Here is a 13,126-nt window from a genome sequence, read left to right as displayed (position 1 = left end):
TGAATAAATATCTGTATATTTGAAGCAAAATGGCTATCAAGGATATATTTGACTTATTCCCAAGCTTGGAGGTAAACTTTTCAATTCTTCAGAGCTATTTGTTGGCCCTTACAGCCTATCTTGCCAAATGTAGACTGTCGTTTCCTTGAAGGTCCATGCTATGCCTCAAGGGTTTGGGGGTGTCTGTATTTATTTATTATTATTTTTAAAAATTTATTTATTTATTTATTTATTTATTTATTTATTTATTTGACTGAGCGAACATGAGCAGGGAGGAAAGGCAGAAGCAGGCTCCGCTTGGGGGTCTCTGTATTTATTTATTATTATTTTTAAAAATAAATTTATTTATTTATTTATTTGACTGAGCGAACATGAGCAGGGAGGAAAGGCAGAAGCAGGCTCCACACTAAGCAGAGAACATGATGGGTGGCTCAATCCCAGGCCCCTGGGATGGTGACCTGAGCCAAAGGCAGACGCCTAACTGACTGAGCCACCCAGGTGCCCCTTGGGGGTCTCTGTATTTAAAAGCGAATTAAAACTGCTTGATAGGAGTTTTTTGGTGGTATGGAGATACAGTTTTGAGGAAACTCTAACATAGTCTGGGAAAAGGGGATGTAGAGAAGTGAGTATCTGTTCTGTGCTCTGTGGCAGAGGCCTCACTCAGGACTCATGTTATTTCATTCGCTCCTAAAAATTCCCTAAGATGGACATTATTCCCATTCTATAGGTGAAGAGACTGAGAGTGGAAAATTTAAGTGAAATGCCCAAGTTTACTGGGACAAATGGTGGTACGGCACCGCAGGCCATTCTCTGGGGTAACGTTTCTGCAGTGGGCTCCTATTTTGGTCTCACAATGTTTTCTGAGGAGAAGCTGACTGGGAAGACATAAACCAGAATCAAATGTGAAAGAAAGCGGGCTGCCCAAACAGTGGACGGAGCCAAACTTGTGGTTCGCATTCCTCAGTGTGTGGCGAGAAATGCTGAAAATAGGTTTGCGTCGATCTCAAAGCCACCGATAGTGTAACCACGATGGAAATTACGCTACCACGGCCCAGATGCAAAAGCACCCACTGATTAAATGATCAATAAGAATCTCAAAATATTTGCTAATAGTCTCGACTGCTTGCAGCAGTACCTCTCTTGTTGGTGATCGTGTCACTGAAACTTAATGCCCTCTTCATGCAGAGCATGAAGTCTCCCCAGTGTGCACGTGGAGCACTTACTGTCCCAGCAGATGTTCTGCTCCCCCCTGCCCCGGCTCATGGAAGGAAGACCTTGGCTCTGAGAGAAGAGCCACTTCAGTTGTGAACATTCCCTCTGGAACCACAGAAAAGCAATTCTTCAGCAACATGACCCTTAGAGTGTTTCCTTTTGTCACGCGGAAAACAGCATCCAAGCGACACACCAGTGCCCACCCAGGCAACGCGTAGGTTCTTACCTGGGTTTAATGATCAGATGCAAAGACAAAAGCCTCTGCACCAAAGCCCGCTCAGTTTATGCTGAGGCAGACCTAACATTTTGTTTTGGGAACTTCCCAACGTGTATGACATTTTACTACAACGCCAGGTTCGTTGCCTTCAAGATGTAACCCCGTGCCTCACAAAAACAATGCATTCCAGAAGATGCCAGGGAAGATCTAAATGAGTCTGGAGAGCTGGAGAGCAGCGCAGCTGTTTTTAATGTTCCTAGATGCTAGTTTTCTGATCTGCAAAGATGCAGACCAGCCTAAAACTGAACAGCTGCTATTTGCCTGAAGCTCCTCATCGTGACAGTGGTTCAGGAGCACTAGACAGCGAGTCAAGAGGGTTCAGCTGCCATTGGCTACACATGGACCCTGCAAAATCACTCTCTGGGCCTCTGTCTCTTCTCCTATTAAATAAAGATTCTCTGAAACCCTCCTGGAAGCCTTCCAGGACCCCTGCCCAGCACAGCTGGCTCCTATGCCTTTTCAATCAGGCTTTCTATCAATTCAGAATAAACATCAGTGAGCCCGCAACTCATGGCATGCTCACCTGGTCAGAACTCCCAAGCCCCCTGCCTATACAGTGGTGTGGGGGGGGGGGGCCCTGAGCAAACTACAAGCTTCTGGAGGCCAGGTTTTGGGTTTCTTCTCCCCCAGACACTGCCTTGCGCCTTCAGACATTAAAGCATCTGCTAAATGAGATGAACATCTTCCTCCAACAGACAAGCAGGATCCCCTAAGGACAGGTGTTTTATTCACACTTGCACCTCTGGTCCAGAACATGGTGGGGGCATGTTGGCACAAGAAAGAATGACACCTATGTGGTCTCAAATGTTCTACTGCCCCAGCAGCCACCCGGTTCTCTTCTGCTGTGTGTTGTTCTCCAGCCACCTATCTAGAATCCAAGCTATCTGAGGACTGGGTTGGTGTCATACACTTATTTTGTATCCTATGTAGCCTTGTCAATAGTGCTATGCACGAGGCACATTTCTTGCTAGAGTGTATGAAATAAAGATGATTATAATAGTATGACCTTGAAACCAATTAATAGAAAAAGGGCAATTTTTCTCTAAAAAGTACTATTAATATCAACATTTAATATTTACTAACAGTTCTACACAGTGATCATAACATAATCCTTGATCTCTATGAATGAACAGAAGTTACCAATAACTTCATTAGAAATGTGCTTTTTACATGTGGAAAATTAGTTGCCAGCCTTAGCAATAGCTAGAGAATGACTATTAAATTATCAATTTTCTTTAGAAGAATAAGAACTCTATCTGCTCTGCATATAATACTCAAACATTTACAATTCAAAAATACATCTATTCCTAGCAGCCTGACCACAGCTGCTTTCTTTGAAACATTCTTTGGGGGAAAGATTGATGTTCAGGGGGATTATGATTCATTAAAGTTGCTGACCGATTCAAATACTTAACTGGCCAATCTATTTTTTCAGAGAATGTTCCTTTCACACACCTTGGCAGCATTCTGCCAACACATGTGTGCACCATGTGGGAGAAATCCACATGTCCTGAGATCTATGGACATGTGTCCCGAGGGGTGGCATACTACGAATGCTATTTAAGCAGAACTTTGATTTGACTCATAGGGTTCGTATTTGTGTGAACCTTAGGAACAAATGCTCTTTTTCCACAAGGTGACCAAACTAGGCTTGAGGATAGAGCCAGCCATTGTAGAGTTCTTTGTTCCCTGGAAGAAAATTCCACAAATGTTGATTCACTAATTTACTGTAATGAAAAAGCTGTAGGCAGTCTCGAGTCTGAGTAAGTGCGGATGTTAGAAAGGTCCCTCTAGACTTACGATGCATTTTTCAATATTCTGTCTACAATAGAAATATAAATAGAGCATTCAAGATGCTTCTGTTAGGCTACTTTGAAGCACAAACATGTTTGATAATTTAAAACAAGGGTTTCAGAATTAAAATGACTTTAGTGATTCCCCCAAAGAATGTTCTCCTTCTAGCCTTCTACTCTGGTGGAGTAAGGTGGATTGGATTTACCCTCCCATAAGGAAAAACCAAAAATGCCCTAAAAAAAAAAAACCAATAACAAAACAACGCATAAAAAGTGTTTTTCAATATACTTCATATCGGTCAATGAAGGACAGTGATCTCTAGAAGAAAAGAGGACAAAAGATTTGTGACATTGGCTTCAGCAAGGATTTCTTAGATACAACTCTAAAAACAGGATTCATAAAAGGAAAAAACAATTGGATTTTATAAAAAAATAAAAACTATTGCTTTTCAAAAGACATTGTTAAGAAAATGAAGATAATCCACAGACTGGGAGGAAATACTTGCAAATCATAAATCTGATAGAGGCTCTGTATCTAGAATATCTGAAGAACTTTTAAAATTCAACAATCAGGGATCCCTGGATGGCTCAGCGGTTTAGTGCCTACTTTCCGCCCAGGGCCTGATCTTGAGAGTCCTGGGATCGAGTCCCACATCAGGTTCCCTGCATGGAGCCTGCTTCTTCCTCTGCCTATGTTTCTGCCTCTCTCTCTCTCTCTCTCTGTGTGTGTGGTCTCTCATGAATAAATAAATAAAATATTTTAAAATAAATAAAAAAAATAAAATTCAACAATCAGAAAATCAAACTTTTAAGAATGAAATAGTTGAATAGACACTTCATAGAAGATGACATAAAGATAGCAAATAAGCACACAAAAAGATTAGGGAAATATAAATGAAAACCACTGTGAGACACCAGAACATAGTTGTTAGAATGGCTAAAACTAGAAAGACTAGCCATAACCAAGAGCTAGCAAGGATGTGGAGCAATCTAAACTTATACACGCTTCTCAAGGGAAGGTACACCTGGACAACCACTTTGGACAAGAGTTTGGCACTATCACAAAAAATGAAAACACACCTACCATGTGACCCAGGCATGCCACTACTGGCTAGCTATGCACCCAAGGAAAAGAAAGTGATGTCCATACGAAGACTGGTATACAAACTTTAGTGCAGCTTTATCTTTATTAGTCCCTACTCTGGAAACAACCCAACTGTCCATTAGCATGTGTGTGGACTACCAAGTTGTGGAATATCCACATGTAGGATGCTACTCAGCAAAGGGCAGGGATGAACCAGTGATCCATGCAGTAGCATGGATAAATCTCAAAATAATTATGCTAAGTGAAGAAAGCTGGACAAAAACACTACATATTGCATGATTCCATGTATATGAGACACTGGGATATATTAACAAAACTCTATTGCTGGAAAGCAACTGGGGAGCAGGAGGTAGCAGGAAAGGTTAAAAAAGGGGGACAAGGAAACATTTTGGGTTATAAATATGTCTGTCATCTCAATGGTGATGATAGTTTCACAGGTATATATGTGTGTCAAACTTCCCAAAGGTACGCTTAAGGAATGTTCAATTTACTGTGTGTCAATTATACCTGGATTACAAAAAATCCAAAAAATGCCTCCTAAAAAGACTGATTTGCCTGGGGGAATTTTGCAGAACATCACCACCTATGATCTAGCCATATGGGTCAATGACTCAGTGAGTCCCAATCTTGTGCCAAGTATGGCACTAAAAAACATGCTGGCTGAGCACAGAGACATTGACCACTGGCGTGGACTCCGAGTGTTTCCACAGTACCTCCCAGCTTAAGGCACCAAGATTCTGAGAGGCTGTAGAAAAACAAGTCTTCACTTCTGCTGCCAGTCTCATTACACACAAATTGCCTCAAAGTGTTATCATCTATTATCACATGTTGCAGTGATGACAATCACATACTAATTCTGACATTGCACTTAAGCCTGTCCAGATCTTTGAACCAATAAGAAAACCCATCAAGAAAGAAACCAAGAGTCTGGTCTGAGTCCACGATTAAGGGTTTTCAACAAAGCCGACAGAAGAAAGTACATCTACTACCTGTTCTCCTATATGTGGCCTATGCTCCAGGCTCTAGTTTCTTTTGTTCTCTGTGTGAGTTGTGCAAAACAGAGTTGCGGTCTCTCTAAAGCTGCATTTGCCATCATCTCTTAGTCCTAGGATTTTCCATTAAATCATACTCTTTAGGCCACTAATAATTAGCAAAATTATCAATGAATTCACCTTGTGGGAATGTGACTTAACAATGTATGAAAAGTTGAGAGAAAGCAAAATCAATGTGGTATGTTCAGAGTCCTCAGTGTAAAACACTGGAAAGTGACGTTCTTTATCAATCAGACCACAGAGACATCATATCATTTCACTGGCATAAACAAAATTTTAAAGGATGACTCATGATTTCAATAGGAGTACTATTATAATACTAGCCATGGAACCTGGCAACATTTTTCTGAAAAGCAGGGAAGTATTTGAAAAAGAATTTCTTATACAAATCATATGGGCTGAAACTGGTACAGCCACTCTGGAAAACTGTGTGGAGGTTCCTCAAAGAGTTAAAAATAGACCTGCCCTATGACCCAGCAATTGCACTACTGGGGATTTACCCCAAAGATACAGATGCAGTGAAATGCCAGGACACCTGCACCCTGATGTTTATAGCAGCAATGTCCACAATAGCCAAACTGTGGAAGGAGCCTCAGTGTCCATTGAAAGATGAATGGATAAAGAAGATGTGGTCTATGTATACAATGGAATATTCCTCAGCCATTAGAAATGACAAATACCCACTATTTGCTTTGACGTGGAGGGACCTGGAGGGTATTATGCTGAGCGAAATAAGTCAATCGGAAAGGACAAACATTATATGGTCTCATTCATTTGGGGAATATACAAATTAGTGAAAGGGAATAAAGGGAAAGGAGAGAAAAATGAGTGAAAATATCAGTGAGGGTGACAAAACATGAGAGACACCTAACTCTGGGAAATGAACAAGGGGTAGTGGAAGGGGAAGTGGGCAGGGGGTTGGGGTGACTGGGTAATGGGCAATGAGGGGGGCACTTGGCGGGATGAGCACTGGGTGTTATGCTATATGTTGGCAAATTGAACTCCAATTAAAAAAATTTTTTTAAATAAAAAAAACCAAAAAGACCCAAATTATATGGCAATAAATTTTCCAAAAGAAAGTATGAAAACCTCACAAACATAAGAAACTAAAGCAGCATGATTGCGTACAACTTTTTTTTTTTGAGCCAGAACTACAGAAAACTGCTTGCAAAGTGAAAAAAGAAGCATATTTCAAATGACATAACAAAGCAAATTAACCAAATCAATATTTTGTAGAAACTGCTAACAAACACCTAGACTACATCTAAAATTGATTAATTTAGAAACAAGCTCAAAATTTACTTTCTATATTTACAGAAGGCAAGAAAGGTGTCTCCTGTGAAGAATGAATATAGGATTCAAAATTTGGCAAAGACTGAGATGATCCAAGTTGGCCCTGGACCACTAATAATATTTTGGAAAGATTGTGTTATTAGATTAACAGTTGTAGAAGATGAACACTATTTATGCAATGTTAAAGCAAACATTTTTAGTAACCAAACATCTCCTAAATTGTAAGCAGAAATGTGAAACTTGATCTGACACCTGTAGCAAATATGAGGGCCTTCCCTGGCCCAGGGCACTGGGGTTTAGCCATTATGGTACCCGGCACCTCTCATCCTGCTCAGAATAGAAGAGAGTCACACCCTTTACTCCACATGAGGTGATCTGAAGAAAATGTCCTTCCTAATCAATTCTCAAGTCTTGCTGCCTCCTACTGGATAATCTGTCCCCATTTTTCTTGAATCCCTTAGAACTCTCTCTCACCTCTCCAGTTTTGTTGGGTCAATACGGTGTGACTGTTGATCCTTCATTTAACAGGCATGAAGGCTCTACTTACATCATGCATGGAGTCCAGAAGCTTGGTCAGTTGGTAGAACCTTTGCCAGCTCTGCCCAGAGTTGCTGGGACACTTAGTTACCATCTTCCTCAGTTCTTTGATGTAATTTGTCCTCATTTCTTCAAATGCAGCCTGGCTTTTGAGGCCGTCCTTTGGAACTGTGTTTAAGGAATACAGACATGTAAGTCCCCAGAATGGAAAACAGCAGCATTGCAGCAGTTAAATGGTGTAGAATATTTTGAGGTTTTTAGGCTCACACTTTTAGATTGATACTGAATCTCAATTAGTTACATTTGTGAACAAATATGGCAGTTATCTATTGGTAAATTCTTGTTCCCATCCATATACAAAAGAACAATAACTGCTATTTATTGGGTGTATATTAATATACACCTTGCATATAGTAACTTGATCTTTACCTCAGTTTTATGACATAATCGTTATGGTATCCTCATTTTACAGATGACAAAAGTGAAGACTGGAGGTTTAATCCTGCCCAAAGACACAATAAATGTGTGGCAGAGAAGGGGGTAGAAACCTAGGTCTATTTCCAAAGCCTGTCTCTAGTCACAATGCTACAATGCCTTGTGGCCTGTCATTGAAGTGTTTTATGATCCTAACTTGCCAATACTTCAGAGGTAAGAAAATATACTTTGATTTTCCAGGACAACTAGAAGAGCCACAGATGATCTAAGCTGGGGCTAGAATTAGCAAGCGACATCTCTATATTCAAAGTCAGATATCAAAGACACTTGGGGAGACTGGCCATCTACCAGGGGGTAAGGACAGGCATGCTGAGAAGCACTTTGCATTTTCTTTGGGTCCGGATCACATGATTAGTGGGGTTGCTGTCATGTGGCCTCCCAGGAGACCAAGGGGTGGGTGTGCACACTGGTTTGTGTGTGCAAAGGAGTAACATCACAGTGGCTGTGCATGTAAGACAAAATCTATAACTTTCAAAGAGAATAAACCATGTTCCTCCTTTTCTTTGAGAAAGTAAAAAATCAAGGATCATGTTTTCTTTTATGTAGTGGTTGGCTTTTAATTTTAAATAAGAAAAAGTCTCACTTAGAAACAGTATTTTGGAATTTAGAGCTTGGAAGCATATCAAGTGTTTCTGTGACCTGCTGAAAGGAGATGCTTTTTTCCCAGGATACATGTGAAAGCAGTTATGGACAGAAGGTGCTCCTGTGCTGGGAATCGTTCTGGAAAGAAGTATAGGGCAGAGTGTAAACTAAGGTATCCCCTCAGAAAATCTACCTACATGTTTGCTTTTATCTACTAGAGCTAATAAATGGTTATGTGATAGTTATGTGCATGCTTTAACTTTGAAAAATAAAATCACTTAAGAACTTTATTTTTAGGAGATGAAGACCTCAAGAAAATTCATCTTGTGAAATTAATGTTCAGAGTTTGAAACTGCTTTTACTTTCACTTCTTAATTATACAGCATGTTGCTAATTTGTCATAGGTGGGATAGATAATAATTTACTTGGGTTGTCCGCCTTTTAGAATGGGTAAGTACATTTTTGACTATTATGAGAATCCTGGAAGCTGAGAGTACCACTGTTTCCAAATTAAACCCTGTTGTCCTGTATAAAAATATGGATTATCTAAGGACTATATTACAAATTAAATTCACATATTATGGTAATAGTCTCCTTGAATTTAATTGTTGAGGCTTTTGATTTGTGGTTTATCTAAGTCTATTTTTGTGGGGAAAAAATAAACCCCTAATAGCAACTGCACGCATTCCTGAGGCTGCCACAATATTAGCTGTGGTTTCAAATATTTGACATTCACATTAAAAGTTAAATGCCATCCATTATATAACAAATAGTTTGTTTCCTTTAAAAATAAAGCCATGTTTTTAAAGTATAAAAAATATGAAGGATGGTAATAACCAGGATGTTAATAGTAAAACTATAGCTCTACCTTCTACCACGATTTTAATGTTAACTTAAAACTTTCTGAAAGAAACTGCAAGTTTGCAAATACTTTGCAAATAGTGTCTACACACAGGTTAATATTTATTTCTGTTAAGTTATAAAATATCATGGAGTACATCTTTTGCTTTTCAATATGGATATTTAGGGATATCATCCTATACATTAAAAATTTACTTAAAATTAGACTGGGGTGAATAAATTTCACTACTATAGTTCACTACTATTTGATATATCTACTAAGAATAATCAAAGATCTTCATATGGATAGTTCTGTATCAGAAATTCTCAAGATTACAAACGACTTGTGTCAAATATTACTTATATATTATTGCTGTAACTGAAAATATATTATACCAATTTCCAAGCCAGATTTTTTTAGAAGTTGAAACAAACCCACAAATAAAGAGAATTTAAGCAAAACCTCAAATTCTGGAGGTTTGCCCAGATTTTCTGAATTTACTTATTAAATGCAGCAGGGCTGCTGGAAACTATCCAAAATCTATCGGCTGGAGAAGAGCAAAGAGACAACTAGGGTAGAGGTTTGTCTGTTTTCCTCCATAAGCATTAAGGACATGAGATTCTCTCAGTGTCATTGCTAAAAACTTTCTTGATACACTGGAATCAGATGTGCCATTTAACATCCTAAAGAAAAATTTTAACACATTCTCTCATAGATCAGCAAAATAAGCTTACTAAAGCCTGCAGCTCTATAACTCATACAATTCTTATGTTTTCCTGCCTTTTTATTTTGCTTTTCCTGCACTTACAAAAATCAGAATTGAAAACACCGAGCTATTTGGAAGCTAATAAATTAAATCGGGTAGCTTCAAAACGGTATCAGGATTGATTACAGGCTGATTAAATGGCGTAAAAGGATAAGACACCAATTAAGACTGAGTAGTCAAAATTTACAGAGAATCAGTATCACGCGCATTTTTCATTTCAGTTCTATCACCCATCGGATCTGTCTACATCTAGATCTATACTTTACACACTTTTCAAGGCAGTGATGGGTAATGACATAGCTTGGACAGGGGAATGAAATCCCTGTCGCCGAATTTAAAGATTCTATTTCCAAGGTCATACTCCACAAAGGACAAATCAGGAGCATCAGAGACCCTGAGGAAGAGCTGAGGAGGGACAAAGAGCCTGGCTCCCGGGCCTGTAGACGAGGGCTGCGGACACAAGCCTGCCGGGCCTCGGACCTCGGACCTCGGCTGAGTGTAATTAGTGAGGCACGGCAGGGCCTGTGGCAAACCGGAGGGAACATGCCCTGCCTTGGGCAGTCGAATTCAATGAAAATAAAACAAGACAAAAGGCCAAAAGCAACCTAAAATACCTGTGCTGGCCAAACAAAACACAGCTGCGAGTGGGCCGCACCTGGCCCAGGCTGCCGGCTGCCCCCTGCTGGCCTCCTGCGGGGGGAGCCGGGACCACGCTGGCGGGAAGGGCCCGAGTTCGAACTCACACAGGACACCGAACAAAGACGCCCGTGTCCCTCCTTTTCGTTAGCTCAGGTCGGCTTGCCAGAGTCACACGGCCGTCTGGGCCCGCATGCGGAGGATGCGTGGCACACGCCGCGGAAACCGAGGCGCTAAGCACAGGGAGGCAGGTGCCCTCCACACGCCAAGGCGGCTCCTCTCCCGCTCTTGTCCCTCCTTGATTCAGGGTGACTCCTCCCCAGGCCCAGTCCCCCTTTGCGGGAAATAACACGCCTTCCGACCCCTTCAGTCCTGTGGCCTTGGCCGGCGGTGCCGCTGTCCCCAAATGACTCCGCTGAGAACTGCCCCTGGCTCGGGAGCCGAGGGCAGGGCTGGGCACGCCCTGGATTCTCTTTCCTGCTTCCAGATGGTCACTCAACCACTCTCCTCCTCTGAAGTCAAGCTCTCGCCCCGGCATCCTTGGCACCCAGAAGGTTTCTCTGTTTCCTCAGTGGCCACAGGGCTTGGCTTGGAGATTTCTTCTCCGTACCGCCTCCTACCATCATTCTTGTCTTTGTCTCGACTGATGTGAACTTCCCCAAATTCCCTCCCCTTGGTTTGAAAATGTCTGTGCCATTGCCCGAGGAAGAAGCGCTCAACATCCTTGCCAAGGCTGGTCCTGTCCTGGCTTGTCTCTCTGGCACCTTAAGTCATCAACTGCTCTACTCTCACACTTGGTTCCAGAAGCCTAAAAAGGCTTCCCATCAATCTGCAAGTCCCTGGCCATCTGGCACCTGCCTGGTGTCTAATGGTCAACTCTAGTAGGCTTCTTTCTGCGCTCTCAGCTTTTCCTCGGGAAGCTCTGCTGTTGGGCACGACCCTTTTGGAAAACAGCCCTTGGCTCCCAGTTTCCCTGCCTCTCTGGAGTCCCATCTCTGCCTCTTCAGCCCTGCCATCCTCCACTCATGTCCTCGACTGGACCGTTCCTTGTCTCTCTCTGCCCTGGCAACCCCACTCACCATTTTAGTTTTGATGACAGTTTGCCATAGGCATAATTTCATGATTATTTCTCAATACTCAGGTCTGTCTTCTGAGTGCCAGTCCCAAATTCTCCCCATCATCTGGCCTATCAGGATGCATCTGAAAATTAACCCATCTAAAATGGAACTCATTTTGTAAAACTCCCACCAAATCTTCTCCAAGTCGCAACATTAACATATTCCTTTTAATGGTAACACTGCCATCCTAGTCATTTCTCTGTGCTCAAAAACCTATCACCTCTGACCCCAACCCGTTTATTTCCTTTTCTCGTCAGTTGCCAGTCTTGCCATGTTCCTTGAATGCATTTGTTCCTGTCCATCATACCACTGACCACCATCATTATGGCCATTATTTCAAAAAGCCTCATAGCAGTTCTCTGGGCTTCTAATCCAGCTAAATTCTCCATCTTTGCCTCTCTGCCTCTCCCTCTCTTTCCCATTTAATCCAGTCTTCTACCAGGTACATTTTCACAGAGGCATAAAACACAGCTTCGGTCATGTCACCCCACTACTCAAAGCCTGCCGTGCTGCAATCCTCTGCCCACCCAGTGAAGGTCAAGTGTCTTAACAGACATTGAATATCCTGGCTCACCCAACCTCGATCCCAACCTTATTCCCCACTCCTCTCCAACCCAACATCACCTTGTGCACTTTGAAAAATTAAATGAATACATACATAAGAAAAAAAATTAAAGGGCAAAACACTTCTCCCAGAAACAAATTCTAATGTCTGGATATGCTTTCCCGCATTCCCTCACATCGCGTCCCTTGATAGGAATGCCATCTCAGACCTCATATCCCATCTATAACCCTTGCAAAGCTCCCCAAGATTCAGCTTCATTGTGAATCCCTTTGTGACTCCCAGAACCAAACATGCTCTTCCCTTTTTTGAGCCACCAGGACACTATCTTCTATCATAATTGGATAATCCCTTTCAACAACATATTAAAAGTATCTTTGAATTTATCTTATAGTGAAACTCCATGAGGGCAGAACCTGCACCTCATTCACCCTTGTAGTAGATGAATTGCCTAATCCTACCGTATGTATAAGATACTTAACAAGTATTTAGTGGTCAGATGGATGAAGAAATAAAGGAATATGCTCTTTCTTTGCCCAAAGCCTCATGTTCTCCAAGTAACTTAGTTCACCAAAGACCAAAGCCTCTCTCCCATCTCCTGAATTTTTTTTTTAAAGATTTTATTTATTTACTCATGAGAGACGTAGAGATAGAGGCAGAGACATAGGCAGAGGGAGAAGCAGACTCCCTGCAGGAAGCCCGATGTGAGACTCGATCCCAGAATTGAAACTAGTGAGCTACTAGGATCACACCCTGAGCCACCCAATCATCCTATCTCCTCAATTTTTTTTTTATACCAACAACCCAACACTGTAAATAGGCTAATCTCCTAAGAGGTAAGATTATCTGACAATAAA

The 13,126-nt window shown here is 41.5% G+C and overlaps 1 protein-coding gene across 3 annotated transcripts in view; it reads right to left on the bottom strand.

Moving 5' to 3' along the window:
• NR3C2 (nuclear receptor subfamily 3 group C member 2) overlaps positions 1-13,126 on the bottom strand; it is a 330,212-nt gene that overhangs the window by 27,112 nt on the left and 289,974 nt on the right. For all 3 annotated transcript variants that reach the window (XM_041738024.1, XM_041738025.1, XM_041738026.1), the window contains exon 8: positions 7,280-7,437. In XM_041738024.1, the coding sequence (XP_041593958.1) occupies positions 7,280-7,437 (158 nt within the window). The remainder of the gene's footprint in view (positions 1-7,279; positions 7,438-13,126) is intronic.

Source organism: Vulpes lagopus, chromosome 23, assembly GCF_018345385.1.
Source record: "Vulpes lagopus strain Blue_001 chromosome 23, ASM1834538v1, whole genome shotgun sequence".
Lineage (NCBI taxonomy): Eukaryota > Metazoa > Chordata > Mammalia > Carnivora > Canidae > Vulpes > Vulpes lagopus.
Note: the sequence above shows the minus strand (reverse complement) of the source record. Positions and strands in the feature narration are given on the sequence as shown.